Source organism: Schistocerca cancellata, chromosome 4, assembly GCF_023864275.1.
Source record: "Schistocerca cancellata isolate TAMUIC-IGC-003103 chromosome 4, iqSchCanc2.1, whole genome shotgun sequence".
NCBI lineage: Eukaryota > Metazoa > Arthropoda > Insecta > Orthoptera > Acrididae > Schistocerca > Schistocerca cancellata.
The window spans coordinates 329,642,818-329,659,992 of record NC_064629.1 but is presented as its reverse complement, the minus strand read 5'-3'; the positions used below and the strand labels follow the sequence as shown (position 1 = coordinate 329,659,992).

At 38.8% G+C, this 17,175-nt stretch overlaps 1 protein-coding gene across 2 annotated transcripts in view; it reads left to right on the top strand.

Moving 5' to 3' along the window:
* The first annotated feature begins 210 nt into the window (after window positions 1-210).
* Window positions 211-17,175, top strand: part of LOC126183360 (ELAV-like protein 1) — a 226,918-nt gene continuing 209,953 nt past the window's right edge. Inside the window, exon 1 of one of the 2 annotated variants that reach the window (XM_049925280.1) lies at window positions 211-345. Coding sequence is in view for 1 of the 2 variants with exons in the window: in XM_049925278.1 (XP_049781235.1) it covers window positions 8,454-8,502 (49 nt within the window). In the remaining variant the exon portion in view is untranslated. Of the gene's footprint in view, window positions 346-8,453; window positions 8,503-17,175 lie in introns of those variants that run through there. The other variant, XM_049925278.1, reaches the window with a different exon arrangement.

Genomic DNA, 17,175 nt, shown 5'->3' with positions numbered 1-17,175 from the left:
TTCTGCTTAAATGAACACGTAACTGTAGCATTGCAATTGAACGCCCATTGTGTGCCTATGAGATCCGTTTGCTAGCTGTTTACATACCGTTTTGACTATTTGCTGGATGGGCCATGGGGCAAGGTTACTACTAGCGCATCTTGCGCTGCGGTTCAATTTTCCCCCTTACATCTCGTTGAACGCTGTCATTTAGTTCCCGCACTGTCTGACTGCAACTTGTGTTCCGTTTGTAGGGATTCGTCGCAGATTTGGTTGCTGTTTTCCCTCCGTTTTGATCTGTTTCTCGGTCTGGTTAGATTCTGCATTTTCTAACTGGTCCAACGTCACCTAGTTTTCTTCAGATTGGTAGGTGTTTTACTAAGTTTTGTTTCCGAGAATTTTATTTTTCGAAACTGCCTTCTAAAATTGTTGCACGTTCATTACAGCTCTTATTACGAAAGCGGTAGATTATGAAAAGCTGCACGTTTAGTTTTAGTACAATATTCCGTAAATTTTCTTTTATTTAAAGCATTATTTTCTTTTCTTTAAAATGATAACGAAATTTTGGAGCTGCTAATAGCTAAAATAGCAGACGAATTTTAATATAACCAGATATTTACTATAAACAGTATTTTCTGTATTTATTTACTTTCCAGCTTTATAAAGGACGTGGCCTAACAGTTCCTTCGTTGGATTCCAGATGCCTTTACTGACACAATAATTGTCAGTACAGCATATAATAGTAATATTACTACTTTTATTATTTGTGACTTTCAAATATTTTGTTGTTATTGGTTCTTTTACTTTATCACTATGTTATCGGTGAACCAACGTCGACTGGATTACAAAGAGCGACGAATCTCTTATACAGATTTGTTTTGTAAATCTGCGTTTTATCTCTGATTTTTTTTTCCTTTTCCTGTTTTTATTTTCATGCACAGCAAAATTTTGTTATGTGGTGTCTACTTCGAGTGACATGAAAGGTGCTGCAGAAGGCGTTTATAGGAAGAAGGTATCTGTTTACTGAGTTTATTTACGAATGATTTCTTGTTATTTAATTTAAATTACCATGAGTAGATTTCCCTGGCGAGTGACATTCGTAACCGGCGGTTTCGTATAATATCGATTGCTTTCGTTTCCCTTTCAACATGGCGGTCAGATAAACTACAGTAGCAAACTAAATGTAGACGCGGATACCCTCACCATCATTTATGTAAATTATGTGGGTTGCTAGTGAAAAGATTAATAATATGTCTATAAAAGCACCCTATAAATACAAGTACTACATTTTCTTGTTCATGCGTGTAAGCATATTAAATGTTGCATTCTGCCAACCCTATTGTTACAATTTATACTAAAAGTTGTGGTTCTACACAGATAACATGAAACTTTGTATCCATTAACATTATTTAGTTTTAATCTTATCTTCGAATTTCCAGCAATTTACAGTGTTTTACGCAATATCTAGCTATGTGCCCATCATTAGAATATGCTGTTAGTTTATTACATACCCGATCGACCCAACGTTTGTAACAACCACCTCCCAATTTATACTGAAAGCGAAATTTGACCAGCTGAATGTTAGAGCTGGAGAGAGATGTTCGCTTAAATGATACTACGATTTCATTTCTAACTGAAAAGAACATCATCAAAACGAATTTTTCGCACAGTAAATATTTTGCTAGTAGTCAGACTACGTATATCTTATAACTCTGATGGTAACAGTAGCTAAAAACAAAATAGTTTACTAAATTACTAAGTCTATACCAAAGTACTAATTGTAATTGGTAAACACATACCGAACTTGAGGCCTGATTTCTGTTGTTTTCTACAGCTGTGTTCTGCTCTATATTGTTGATATTAAATGTAACAGGTATAAAATATACTATGTACAAAATTAAAGGGAAATTACTACAGTCCTGATTTGATAATCATAGGAGGGAAATTAGTGTGAATTTGACGTGGGGCGAGATCATGATGTTATTTGAGAGTTACATTGGCACCGAGAGGAAATCATAATTATGTAAGTTTAACGTCGTGTAACACATTTCGTAGTCACCAGACTAGTTGAAAATAAAGCCCATCGGCTGCATTTACGTCCATGTTTCAAAATTTTGAGTAACAAACATTTATTTCACTTTATTCATGAGCTGCAGTATGCTGAAGGATTTTTCCGTCACAGAACAGTTTAGTAAGAAATCTAAACTGCTTTATGCTCCTCATGTACACACAAAATACCATAGCGTTCGTCGGCATAAATGTAAGGAGGTTCACTTAATCTCCTTATTAGAGCCAAAGAGATGTTAATGAAAAATACTATATTTATGATAAAAATCAAGACTCCTACAAACTGAGTGGTTTCAGTGTGAAAATTATTGTTGGTAGAAACAGAGGTACAGTAAATAATCACTTTGCATGTTACATATTACGTCTAATCCAATGAATTTCAACCATATAAATGTTTATTTCAAGTGGCTGGACTTAATTTTCGAATTATCAGCAGTTGCTTCAAGCTAGATTTCTAAAATAGCCACCGAACGGCTAACAAGCCGTACACTAAAGGAAGAAAGAAGTTTATAGAAACTGAGAAAGTATTTCTTAGCCACGGATTCTTCAGTGAAGTAAACAATCCTGATGTAATTCTTGATTAAATTCATCCCGTGGTTAAGCGAGCATAACATTATGAGTAAACACTTTTTTAGTAACATAACTGATTACAATTGATGACTAGTGGTTTTCAGTCATTTTCCGAATGCAGCTTACAAATCAGCCAAAAGCCGAAACTGGAAATTGATGGATAAGTAAGTTATATAATTGGCCGATAGTACAATGCTGTAATTTTAATTGTCTTCCTATTTTACTGTATGTGTGCAATATCCCTGTCAGTTAATCACTGATACCAAAAGAGAACACGGTATTACTGAATACGTTCAGCCGTGGTTGAGTCCATTTATGACTCAACAGAGCTACAGATGGGTAACGTACGTCAAACGTCAAACAGTAAGAATCATTTTGCCATTGACACATAAACAGGGATACATGAAAAAATGTGACCCAAATGTTAGTTTCAATGCAAGGACGATTATACAATGAGTATTTGGAGTTAAAGTAATTCTCTGTCTTCATTATGGTGTAATGTACTCTGGCGGTCCTTAAGACACTCGATAATTATTCAAAGTCAGTAAAAAACTATTTAATTTTCCCTAGGCTGTCAGCCAGAAAATTTGTTTGTCTTTACTTACTGATAAATTTGTAAGATTATTCCGAAACAGTAGTTACTATGCTCAGCCGGTACATCACCAATCAAACGTTAACTGTCGTAAAAGCGGGATATTAAACGTCATTCGAAGTTTAATAATTACACTGTATAGTTTTAGTCGAGCCATTGTCGTCGCATGTTTATTGGCATTGGCGGACACGACTAAAAATGAACTAAAATCGCCCAACCGTTTGGCCGTAACCCTTTCCCAAATCTAAGTGAAGTGAAACACAAAAGCACGATCTCACGTACGGTGCAAGAGAAAGTAAAGTTGGTCTGTGCACCGCGGAGATTGTGCTTTACTCACTTTATTTTTGAGGAATTTTTCCTAGAAGATAAACTACTAATTAGGCCTTAGGTCACTCAAAAATCGCTCATGCGAATGACGATGGATTAAAGCACAGGTAATGGTCTGCTTGTGAATTATGAGTTTTGCTGGCGATCGTGGTGGGATCAAAGAAGAATTGAGAAGAATGTCTCTCTGTTACTCCCGATAAAAAAAAGCCATACAGTATTGGAATACTACAGTAATTTGACAGTCACTTCATCCTTACAGACGACCCCAAGTCTGTGACATTACATGAGCAGCAATGGCGCTGTTTCTGTGAACACTTGATATGCGAATAATTAAGAGGATTGAGGGAGAACATTATTTTGCATCTCACACATCTTCTAGTAGGATGTTATTTCAAAGTTGAAAAAGGGCACATTCTGGGAACTTTGAAATATTTTACAGAGACGCAGATCTGTATGAGGTTACTTTCAAACTACGCTTTCGAAAAGCAGTAGACTAACTCACAGATGGCTGGCCATCGGACCGAAATAATCGACGGAAGAAAAAGCCTTCGAGAATTGTGCAAGAAGCTTTTCCCAGAGGGCGAATAGGAGTGGCCGGCCAGCTGCTAGGCCTAACAAGTACGTGTCCAGAGGCAGGCGGCAAGACCAGGCCGGTGATTACAAGTGGCAACGTAGCAAGGGGGGAAGGGTAGTGCACGTGCTGTTGACAATGCTCGCCGCTTTTGGGGGGGGGGGGGGGGGCGGCGGAGGGAGCGTACAGCTGTTGTTGGGGCGGCCCCAGCTGCTAAGTCTGCGGCGGACACTCATCAAAAAAATTGCACGCGCCACTACGAATAATGAGCCGGCCAGTGACCGGGCACGCGGTGCACCAGTACAGCTCATCACGTCGCTTGGCGGGGGACAACTTTCCTATTTATTGGAAGGAAAGGGAGATTCCTATCTTCAGACGCCAAATACGCCAAGAGTCAAGAAATGTGGTATCAGATGAGAGTAGACCATAACGCAGAGACGGTAAAAGGCCAGAACAGAACTTATACACCAGAGTTTTAAGTTATATACTCCATGAAGTAAAAAGCTACCCTTGCTTAATGACAACCTGGCACCTATATTTCGTTGGTTACTTATTATCCGGTTACGATAGTCGTTTCGGATAAGGTCCTCTGTTTGAGACTTCATGATCATTCCGATCGTGGGGACAGGACTTCCGACTAACCAAAAATTCTTGGGTGTTTGAAAATGATTAGGAAGGCTGTTAAATTTGGTGTCTCTGGGTTTTTAGTTGTCCTTCTCTTCCCACTCTGTGACTAATAAGACGCACTAAAATGGAACTTCAGAACTGCAGACTAAGCACCATGGATATCTTCATCTACTCTCTTTGTCTCCCCGTTGTTTTGCACCCTTTAATTGACAAGCTTATGTGCCCTGTATCGGTGAAATACCACGCAGCTGTTCAACTAATAAGTTTTCATACAGTTACCAATCCTCCTCTTCGTATGAGCTCATCAGATGCAGTGCAAGCACATTTTGATGTCTTCTGTATTTTTTCCCTTGTAAGAGTGAAGTTCTATAACGAGCAGCCAGTAATGAAAGCAACATTGCTTGGTAATGTGTCATCGTGTCCCTACCGTGGCTTGATAATTCGCAACGCTCAGAGTACTTCGATCACAAACACTTTATTTCTTCTTGTGACGAAGTGTATTGTATCTCAAGGCAGCTAATATTGATTTTAATAGCTTTTTTCAGATCCAGAGCATCTGGCCGTACGACTCAGTAAGTCAGAGCAGAGCTTGAATTACTTTTTCAAGCGTAGCATTTATTTATATGGAAGGGATGTCATCAGGAACACCCCAGTTTCTTCGCTTTTTCTAACAGATTCGCAATTTCTAATGGGACGCATTCGCAATTTCTAATGGGACGCAAGAAGGTATACTAGAATAAATTAAATGGTTGCCACAGAAAAAGACAGTAAGTGGTTACCAGTAATTACAGTCTTCCTGAACCTCCGGTACATATAGATTACATCACGCCAAAACACACATTATCATTTATCTCCTCTTTTCAAAAGTACATACCTACGTTCAGCGGTTGCCCTCCATAGAACACCTAAATGTACGGGAGATTTACTACTGAAATGAGTTGCTTGCGAAACTGCCAAGGATTGTGTTAGTGCATAATGCTCAGAGAGCAAGACTATGCTTCGTTTCTAGGTTCCTCGTGTTCCCCACGTTTCTTCAGATGAATGCCAGGACGGTTCCCTCTGCATATGACTTATTTCTCTCTTGAGTAGGAGCGACTCCTCTAACAACCTACCGGATGAGGGACACCTCTATATCAGTTCTACCCATTAATTCCTTTATCGTCTGAGAATGGGAATTCCCGAAGGAGACAGCTGTTGTACTCTTGCAAACATGGCTAACTTCGTTGTGACTTTTATGAGGTTATTTCCATTTTTAAATTGCTCGACACCACTTATTTATTTGGAATGGTACACCCCAAATGACAGTCATGAACGATAGCGACATAGCCCACTATCACATGCTATAGCAAATCCATCTCAAACAGTTTCCATGTGTAAGGGAACGTTGCAATCATTGCAAACTCAATCGCTGAGCTTGACGAGTGTTGAAACGAAGCCTTGACCCACATCCCAACGTTGTCTCCAATTCGCCGTTTGTGGCAATACTCTCCACTGTCAGCATGAGCTGTCATGTTGATGACGAAATAACAAGTGTCTTTGCCCACTGACCGTAAGGATCTCTCGTGCTGGTTCCTGGAAATTTGTGAGCTATGTAAATGAATCGTAATTGACTCCAAAGGACCGATCTTCTATGTTTCTTCTATGTTTTCACTACAGTCTTATTCGAGAGAGACCTTGTACATCGAGAAAGCTATTCTTTCTCAATTTTGATAACAAGTGGGCTATCAGTAACGCATAATGTCTCCTTGTGTGACCAAAGATGGACCTTGTTCCGTTTCAAAATATATTCTGTGATAAGCTGATATTGTCCAGCAACACTAATTTGCGCCTTTCAAGGAAACTGAAAACATGGCACTAAGAAGCTGGTTGCGACCACCTCTTAATCATCGCAGCAAATGCGAGAGGTTAGTGTTGCTCCGGTGAAGCGTTTCCAACTTGCATCACTTGTTTATTCCTACTGTGTGTCATACCACTGGGAAATCACCTCATTTTGATGTTTCAATACTCTTATAATTTAAAAAATGCTACACGCGTAGTTCCATTATACTGATATTACAATGCTGGGAATTTATTCATATTTTTATTCATTTGAAAGCTCTTACTTACGGATGTTGGAATTTTTATTTACTCAGTTTCAGTATCTGTCACACTTTCTTGTACACGCTCTTTTTTTGCTATTGGTAGCCAACTGCTTATGTAAAAGGGTAACCTTTCTCATGATGATCTGCGTCTTCATACATTGATTAGCTCCAGGAAAAGTCACTGATGCTTCAGTACTTTTGTAACTACAACGTCGACTGCACGACACAGGACAGCACATAATTCTTGGTCGTTCGTACTGAAATCTCACCTCACATGTTGTGAGCTGCAGATCCTTACTCACCACTGCGGGTGTGGTTAACTAACCAGTTTCGAAGAATATGTGAGCTATGATTTAACATTTAACTAGCAGTGGCTCCCTACACTGACCCGAGCAGAAAATCATTTAGTCGTTTGAAAAATTCCAAACAACAAGCAAAATAACGGATATGATGTGTGCGGACTACACAATATGAGTTTTACAGACACGTCCAAATCAAAAGGCAAAATACCCAAGAATTTATTAGGCCAACATGTTTTAAATATTATTAAGTGTTTCAAGCATATTCATAATAATAAAAACGAAGCTACTGTATGCTTCTTGCTGAAATTCGACATCAGAAGAAAGAGAAGTAAACGATTTTGTATGAGCCATGTTGTTCCCGACTATAAACAAAACTCCAGGATGGGTAAGAAGTCGGTTTTGACACTCTTACAAAAGACTTGTATTCAAAAATTTGTTATAACTGCCTAGTAAAGAATTATTAAAAATCATGTCTGTAAAAACGCCCCTGAATACGTAGAATTTAAGAAACTAAAGGATCGCAACACCAGTTGTGGCACCAGTACATTGCCCATTTCTTCTCGCTGATAAAGTGTAATAACTTACGAAGAACCAAAACTTAAGAAGACCCACACTATTTTCCATACTGGGCAGAGCTTTAATCACAGAAACATATACGAGACTTATTTAAACTATGTGCTACATCCGGGCTTATATTTACAATTATGTTGTTAAACCCAACACCAAGCTGTTGCGGAAAATTTGTTTCTTTTCAGTCTGTTTGTAAATTTTTCCTGGTGCACCGGTATACGGCGAACAAAGGTGTAGTAAAAGAGCCATTTGGCGAGACTGGTTTTCGGAGAACAACCAATACCCCAACTTGAGCTAGTCACATTTCAGTGCCGTCGGACTATTCTGCAGCGAGTGTAGTAAATCTCTGCGTAAAATAGTTGAATTACGTAAAAAAATTACTGTACTATTAGTTATCAAAATACCCTCTGAAGACTATCGTACGCGGCTTCAAACTTTTTTATTTCGTTTCTCAACATACAAATTCAATTTCGTAAATATGCAAAAAGATGTCTAATTTCACCATCAGCATCAGATGCTATGTACCTGAGAAGAGTTTCGGAGTCTTGGTTGTATGAAGTGAGAACCAGTCTCACACAGATTTGTATTTTGTCTGTTCTTTAATAACTTTTTTATACAGCATACAGTTACAAGGCAATTCTGAAACAGGTGACTGCACTGCTACAAGGTTACAACAAGGCCATTTTATACGAAAGTAGATGTATCCCGTCACCGACCATCGTAGAATATATCACATGGATCCACACCTAGTCCACTACAACTACGATATGTGTATGATGAATTATCAGCCGACTGTAGAAGGCATAGCAAATGTTGGTATGTCTACGCCTTCATATCTTTGATATGACATAGAAATTAACTGCAACCTAGCTGTCCTTCGGTGTGTCAGTGTTATTTTATGTGTGTTGTACGTACGTGTTGGTAATATGTAGCTAATAGTCGAAAGTCACCACCATTGACGAGGTAGAAGATCGTTCACCGAGACTGTGAATGCCTAAGGTAAGTCAACACGCAAGGATGACACGACTTCGTTGGTGCTTTATGTGTGTTCGTGTTATGGCGATTTACAGATCAACTCGCCGATTTCCTTGATGTTTTCCTTACATGTTTTCGTCTGTGCACGTATGTGTATGTGTATCTGTGTAATGAAGCGGAAGAAGACAATGATTAGCATCCGCATTTAGTAATATGTGTTCCAGATTCCAGATCTCTTGCTGTGGGATGCAGTTCTGTATGATGATTGTTTTCATTGGTGTTGTCATGCGGCATGAGCTTATGTGTTACCCAGCTTATGCCCATGTGACGTTTGCATATTTGTGTTTTCTGTGTGTCCAGTATCAAAACTTTTGCCGTTTTTTGTGTCTTTTTCCACCCATGTACAAACAACATTAACGGTTCAGAATGGAAAAAACTTTTCAAGATCAGTTTGCTTATGGAATTCGAATACCTTACACATCGGAAAACAACCTCATGATCAACATTTATAACCTGGTCTATGTATCGAGTTTCTTTTATAGATACCAGAAAATTTCAGAACAGTGTCTGCTAGACGATATCAGCTGCTTTTCTGTGATTACTGCATGAGCATAAAGTTATGTTTTAGGGAACATTAAAACATTCAGCGGTTGGTACATGGTGGAAATGCATGTGTGTAGAAAGGAAACATCAATGACATTTGTGCAATATCCACAGTTTTGTTGTAAACTGTTCAGAATTACGATGAATCTGTGGAATGTGTGCAAATGAGTTGTATGGAAACGACGTTGCAGCCCAAACTGCTTATGTTTAGAGAAAAAAGGGTAAATGACAAGTTCTCTAAAAGCTATTAGGAAAAAGTTACGTTTTAAAATCTGATATGAAAAGGAGCACATACGGCATGTAAAATCTGAGGATTAAAATTATGATAACGTAAATATCAATTAGACGCATTTACCAACCGTCTAGTTTCGTGAAAAGATTTTAAAACTCATATTCTTATCTGATGTACGAAAACCACTTTATGGAACGTTGAGACTAGACATGATGGAATACAGATGAACTAAAAATTGTAGGCATTATATCACTTAAAATTAAATGTTAGCCAAATGCGTTTCGAAGACGTGATATTTTCGGCTTATCTTGTTCGCTGCAGTACTTATCGGAGTTTACATAGGTTTCAACTGTAGCTGCCTAGCGATAATCTTCCCTCAATATGTCGGCTTTAAAAAATTGTAACCCTACTGAATGCTTTTACCCCGTTACTATATTTCCAATGAAGAAACTGTAACTGCATAATTCTTATTCTGAATAAATGCCAAGGATTTGAAAGTCAGTGTTATAATCAGCGTCAGTAAACCGAGTGGATACGTTTTCAAGTCATTTGAAAATCGTGCGTACTTTTTTTGTGGAATTTCGATTATATCATTGTTTCATATTTTGCTAAGTTCCGTGTCGTCAAACGCACAGGCATGAGAATTTAATAAGCGGTTGCAACTGTGGCGTCGTTTTTCATTGCTTTCTTTAAAGTCAATGGTATCTATAATAGAGTAATTTGTATTTTGAAATTAATATTTAATTTGTGTTATACTGATGATTTTTCATACAGGGTGGTTACAATCAAACTTTCGCTACTTCAGAGCCCCCCGCCCCCACCACAACCACCATGAAAACGTGTGATCGTAGGACAGTGAAACTTTGTGGAAACATTTATAAGTACGCGCAGAAGAGGAATAACGAATTAGCCATTGAAAGAAACACTTTTTAATTTCCAAATGAGAGGGTAACATTTAAAAATTGCGTACTATGTTTACTTTTCTGGTTAGAAACATCACGAATCAAAAGTTGGTGAGTAATGTCAACTTCGTACTGATATAATTTCATAATTGTTCGCAGCATTTTTCGAACGGTGGACCGTGAACTGTTCAGCTGTTCTCACACAATCCGTTAACTGCTTGATGATTAAGTTTGCGTCTAGCATTCTCCGTCTATGCTGGCTCAAGTAGCGAAAGTTTTATTATAACCACCATGTATAACAGTTGCATATTCCATTGTATCGCACCAGACTTGGAGAGATTTTCATGTGTTGTTGGTGTTAAAATGAGCAGTAATGGAATCGAATGCATGTATGTGCATGTTTTGGAAGTAACGTACTTATTCGTGGTACTGTTTTGTCAAAAGTATATGTTCTTCATATTACTCAAATTATTAATGTACTTTGTTAAAAACTGTTACTGATGAAAAAAAAAACAATGTGATGGTTAATGTAGATCAGACGTGGTTCAGCAAAGCTACGTATAAGAAATCTAAATTATATGCCTCTTTATAAATATATGTATCACTGATTAATTACAATTCTCGAAGGAAATGAATGCTTGGCTTCCTGTTTGATGTCAGAGAAAGATGTCGGACGGGTCGCTAACAAAATGACTTTCAACTAACGAGCGACAGAAGCAACTGCCAAAAAATTATTTGCCTTGTATCTTCTGTAAACTAACAAGTCACTCATCATTTGCTGGAGTACTATCATATAAACATATGGATATTATTAGCTGTCAGTATTGTTTTCAACGTTAATATTTCAGTTGGTTTCATTAAAAAAAATTTGCATTGGACGACATTTTTTCACTTATGTAGTAACTTCTTTTAATCTGATTTGATCCATTAAAAATGGTAACTTATTTTACTGTTTTATTTATTTCTGTAAATCTGGTCGTCATCAGCTGCTTAGTAACAAGTGTACTTAATGACAACTTCTCTGTAGTATAACTTTACATCTCTTGCTAAGTAGCGTATTTACGTTTGCGTAAAAAATTACTACTTATTTCTGCAAAATGTTCAGCAAAGTCCATTACTAAACGACTAATACTGTTCATGGATCATGGTGCACACTCTCATTTGCAGGCTTCCTGTCCAACGGCTTCCAGGGGCAACAAAAATTACATTTTCAGTATTTCCTGTAATTGAAGGAGGAGGAGACAAGTGTTTAACGTCGATAACTACGTCATTAGAGACGGAGCTACAAGCTCCGATTAGGGAAGGATGGAGAGGGAAAGTGGCCGTGCCCTTTCCAAGGAATCGTGCTGGAATTTGCCGTAAACGATACAATAAAATCACGGAAAACCTAAATCAGGATGGCCGGACGCGGGTTTGAACCGTCGCCCTACCGAATATGAGTCCAGTGTGCTAACCACTGCGCTAACCCCTCGGTTTAATGTAATTATTCACCAAATTTACAAATTTAAAATGCTATCATAATCTACTCGTTAAGAGATATAGTCTTACGTTAAAGGTTTAAAACAGCAAGACAAGTATTACAGTTAGAAACTGTGTAATGTCTTGAGGCAGTTTAACTCACAGCGTGTATACTATCCAGTATATATTCATCTAGTATTTGATAATGAGAGAACTTAGTGACTTCCAACGAATTTTACACATAATTTCAACCTTTTAGAACATCGCCACAAAATTATAAAAATGAAAAAGTTTATCGCTGATTACATTTTTGTTCTTCATGTAGTACAACTTTAGCATCAGACAAGACATTTTAATGTATTACTTCTTTACTACTAGCTCTATTCGTAACACATTTTGCAGTCAGTTTCCACATATATCACTGAATGTATCTGCAAAATCATATCATTGTATACGGAACATAGTTCAGGAGATATGACGTATGAACATTGAGGCACGTGAAAGCGAGCTTTTGCTTATAACGGAGCGCGAATTATCCAGACTATATTCATCTAATGTTTCATAATGAGAGCACTTAGCGACTTCCAACAAACTTTTAAACATAATTTCAAATCTTTTATATGCCATTTCCTCGCTTACATGCATGACATCAAATATTTAACACATTAACTCACTTGTAAAATAACCAGAAACCTGAAGCTTTTTCATACATGGGAGTTTGAATACAAAAGAAGGAAGTGCTTGGAGTGGCACACTAGGAGATGGTACAGTGAAATAACAATATGTACTTCTCTGAAACAGAATTTAAAGCTTTAGTGGTACGAGATATACTTCAAAAGCATGCACAATGTTTTTTTTAACATCTCATTTATTTACCACACCTTTCAAGGTTTTACAGTGTATTAATACATTCTTGAGGGAAAATATGTCATTTTCTACATAATCTCTGACAATTTCAAATGCGTTACGTCTCCGCAGAAATAAGGTCTGCATATCTGCATGACAGAAGTCAGGACCAACATGTTTGAGTCAGTGTTTAGCAGTCTTCGCAAGGGAGTCATCATCTTCAAATCTCGTTCAGCAAAGTGATTCCTTCAGTTTACCGATGACGTGGTAATCACACGGTGTCAGATCGGGGTTGTAGGGTGGGCATTTCAGTGTTGTCCACCCAAGCTTTGTGATCTTTATGGGCGTCACCATGCAACAGCAAAAAAAATTTTTTTTTTTGTTTTCAATATTCGTTTGAGTTGAATTTCCTCATCTTCAGCGAGTTTGCATGACGTCATTCCATCTACTGCCTTTTCGTCGCCGATTCAAAGTTATGCAACCATGTTTCGTCTCCTGCCGCCGCAGTTCTTGCAAGGAAGTTATCTAAAGATTTCTCTCACTGTTCCAAAAGTTCTCTGCATCCTGCCCTCCTTCTTTCTTTGTGGGAATCTGTCATGATACTCTGAATCCACCTGGCGCAAACCGTTTCAGCCTCAACTGTCTCAATATCCTGCACACATTCGCTTCTCCTACTCCTATACGGATTGACAGTTCGTTCACTGTTGTGCATTTGTCAGCCATAATCAGAATTTGAATCACTCCACATTGTCAGGAGGCTGTTTGGCGCTCAGTCTTCCGTTACGCGAGAGGTTCCGAGTATTAGCGTGACCACTTTCGCTAGATAATCTGCTTGCCCAACGACTAACTGTACTGCAATCAACAGTTTCATTCCCATACACCTACCTCAATCTCTCGTAGATGTTTGTCTCTATTTCGTTCTCATATCTCAAGAATTCCATAACAGAACGTTGCTTCAGACGAACATAAGTGCGGCTGCCATCTCGACATGGTGGTACGACAACGCGACTTGTGGGGACAGGTTGAATTAAATCTGAATACAAGCGGAAGGCAAGTTTCTGTGATCTCCGTGAGTAGCAAAGATGTAGAGCAAAAGTTGGGTTTTTGAAAAAATACTGTGCATTTGTTTTGAAGTGATACTCCTACACATCCAGGAACTGAGTTTTACAGAACCGGTGTAGTGCGACGCCTCCGTCGGATACTAATATCCAGTAGCGAAGGGCGCTTGTTTCAGAGGTAACCGATTTGAATAACAGCGACGAAATAATTTTTCATTATTAGTATTTTAACGACAAGGGAAGGAACGCGGTGGCGTTTAATTTCTAGATCACCAGGTCGTGTACCAATGCCCCGGGGCAAGTCCTCAGCCACACGGTAGTGTCGTACGGACAGAGGGCCTGTTGCGCTGTCTTTGGGGTGACATCCGCTGGACTAGGAAGTTAAGCCTGTGTCAACACAACTCCACTGTGGTGGACTTCGTAGCCATCTTCACGAAAAGTATATACAGGGTAGCCAAAATAAATGTGGCTTGAAACACTAACATTACCATTATGCAGCTGCTGTTCAAGGTGCCTATGAGGATTTTCTAGTGTGTAATAGCTCATTGAATATTAGTTCACCTATCCGTTCAGGCTGAATCAGGACCCATATGAATAAATTAAAAACATACTGCAAATATCTGCATCCAGCCGGCCGGTGTGGCCAAGCGGTTCTAGGTGCTTCAGTCTGGAACCGCGCGACCGCTACGGTAGCAGGTTCGAATCCTGCCTCGGGCATGGATGTGTGTGATGTCCTTAGGTTGGTTAGGTTTAAGTAGTTCTACGTTCTAGGTGACTGATGACCTCAGATGTTGAGTCCCATAGTGCTCAGAGCCATTTGAATTTCAATCTGCATCCACCTCGTTTACTAACCACAGGCTGAAAGGGAAGCCTTCACTCATACACAAGAGAGAATATCTAAAATTACAGAGCGTATCATGTATTCAGATAGGACAACATTTTAACTCGCTCTTGCCCAGTTAACAGACGTTTTGATGATGGCGGGTTTTACTGCAGTATTTCTTTCGTTTCCGGTTGTAGTCTGGTGTTCAGAATCATCTCGAATAGTTTTCTAATAAAATCTTTGCTGTTTAGATTACGTTGTCAAGAAATGTCGAAAACAGTTTCTGTGGCAGGAGACAGTTTTAATTCGGCCACTCTATACTTGACACTTAAACAGATACTGGAGGACGATACCTTTAGTGACCTCCACCAAGACGCTAATGGGAAATAATTTCTGAATTTGTACACCGTTGACTAGTGACCTGACTTCCATACTTGCGTTACGAAAATAGGCAAGTGTTCAACCTCTGACCTCTTAATCGCTCGCTACTGTACAGTAGTAGGGCAATGCAGAAATACACTAACAGTAATACGGGGAAAAAAAGGCATTTACATTCTTGGAATCGGAACCATTACCTCTAATTCCAGAACCACCACCCTTATTTTTCTTCTTCTTAGCATTTACATGATGCTGAATAGCATTACACATTTCAAGGCCTGTATGTTTGTGTACATGCATTAGTTCACTAATGTTATTGACCTATGAGTCACTACTGGAACTAGGAAATTATCGGCGAGATACTGTGCAGTGCGTAATCCATTTTTCGGCAGACGCCTGTGCTGCTTCATAAGAGGCAAGATTCTAAAACTGAAACTGATTTCATCCGAACTGAAGTCATACATTACTTAAGACCCTAGAAACACAGGCTGACCTTCATCACTTTTCACACGAGCAGAATATAACGAAATATTGATCACGTCTCGTTTCTAAGAACCGAATACGGTGCGTTGTCGGCATTTCTAGCAGTCTGCTGCCTGAAATACTTCATTAACTACTTCCTGTGATTAGGAAAGAAAACACAGAACATGAATGGGTCGAACTGCTTTTAAAGGAGACAGTTTGCGTAATAAAGAAGAGCCCCACGTAGGTATCGTCGGGATGTTGTGTGAGTCAGCAGCAATCGATAACGCTTAAACATTAACCGCATCAGTGACTGCTAAACCGGCGTCCTACAGCTCACCTAGCTGCGAGCTGTGTACTTTCCTAGTGAGGTGGAACACAAACTGAGGCAAAAAAAGAAGCAAAGGATACCACTTACTACTTTTAAAAGTTTGTAACCTATAGCGATGATCCGAGGTACCTATCAAGAGACACGGTTGCCTCTTTGACAATAGTCTTCGTTTTCAGCGTTCTAGTGCAACTTTGTGTGCTATCATTGCTTATTTACATTTACCGATATATAAGTTCTATGCCAGTGTACAAGGTGGAGAAAAAAATACGCGCTAATAAAGTCAGAGCAACGACAACGTACTCAGTTCTATCTGCTAGGAAGTCTTCAATCCAATCACAGCGCTGGTACGATATTCTGTAAGCTCTCATTCTGCAGGTTTACTGTAAGAGCCACACCATACTGCAAATCATAAATCATGCTTAATCGAAACTCCATTTGTCTGAGATAACGGAAATACCGCATGATGTGCCTTAACCGCTTCAGGAGACTTTTAAGACGTTTATTCAGTCCGGATCGAGGCAATTTTTTTTTTTTTTTTTTCTCAGAAGGCGAATGTTACGCTGTTAGTAGTACTTCATATGGTGTTAATTATTGCTGTCGAAATAATGGGTAATACTGTTACTCAGCTGAACGGAAAGCCAGAAAGAGCAGCTTCCCGTTCTACTATATTCATAAACAACTCCAAAGAGGTAAAGACACATATCAGTTGAAGAATTACGTTTTTAGTGAATTTCTGTTGATGGACTGGTAATCCTTTTCCAGCCCTGCGTGTGACAGTATAGTTCAATGTGAAGCCAAAGATACCCGGTCAGATTAGAATCGACTCGTATCGTATAATGATTTAGGATGTGTGTATATTTTTCAGCACATTGCATTAAACGATGAGTCTTCTGATAAAACGATTTACTTACCAACATGGGATAAGCACATATTAAGAGGTTCCTGGAAACTAAATGTGCCAAGCAACAAGTACGCCTTGTATGCTGCCATCGAAGCTCTTTGACAGGAAAACAGTCTCTGGACAAGGAAGGAGGAAAGCGGTCGCAACCTAATGGGGCTCGCGCAGTCACTCTTTACGTTTCTTGTGTGGAAGCTGGCTCTTCCTCATCACTTGTGTTTAAGAAATTAACGTATTTTTCAGTGCTTATTTTTCTGTTTTTTAGTAAGAGCTCATTACTAAAAATGGAATTACATTTGCCTCATACAAATGGCGTACATTCGCCTCATACAAATGGAGTAAACATCGACTTACATTCGCCTCAGACAAATACGTATTCCGCCTTTGATTTTGCAAGATCGTCATGCCGTAGATTATTTTATGAAGGTACGTCTAATTATGAAATAATGAATAGTTACGTCGGGATGTAGATAGTGCACACTTACTTCGTTCATGCATTTCAATACCGCTAATAAAAACTGCA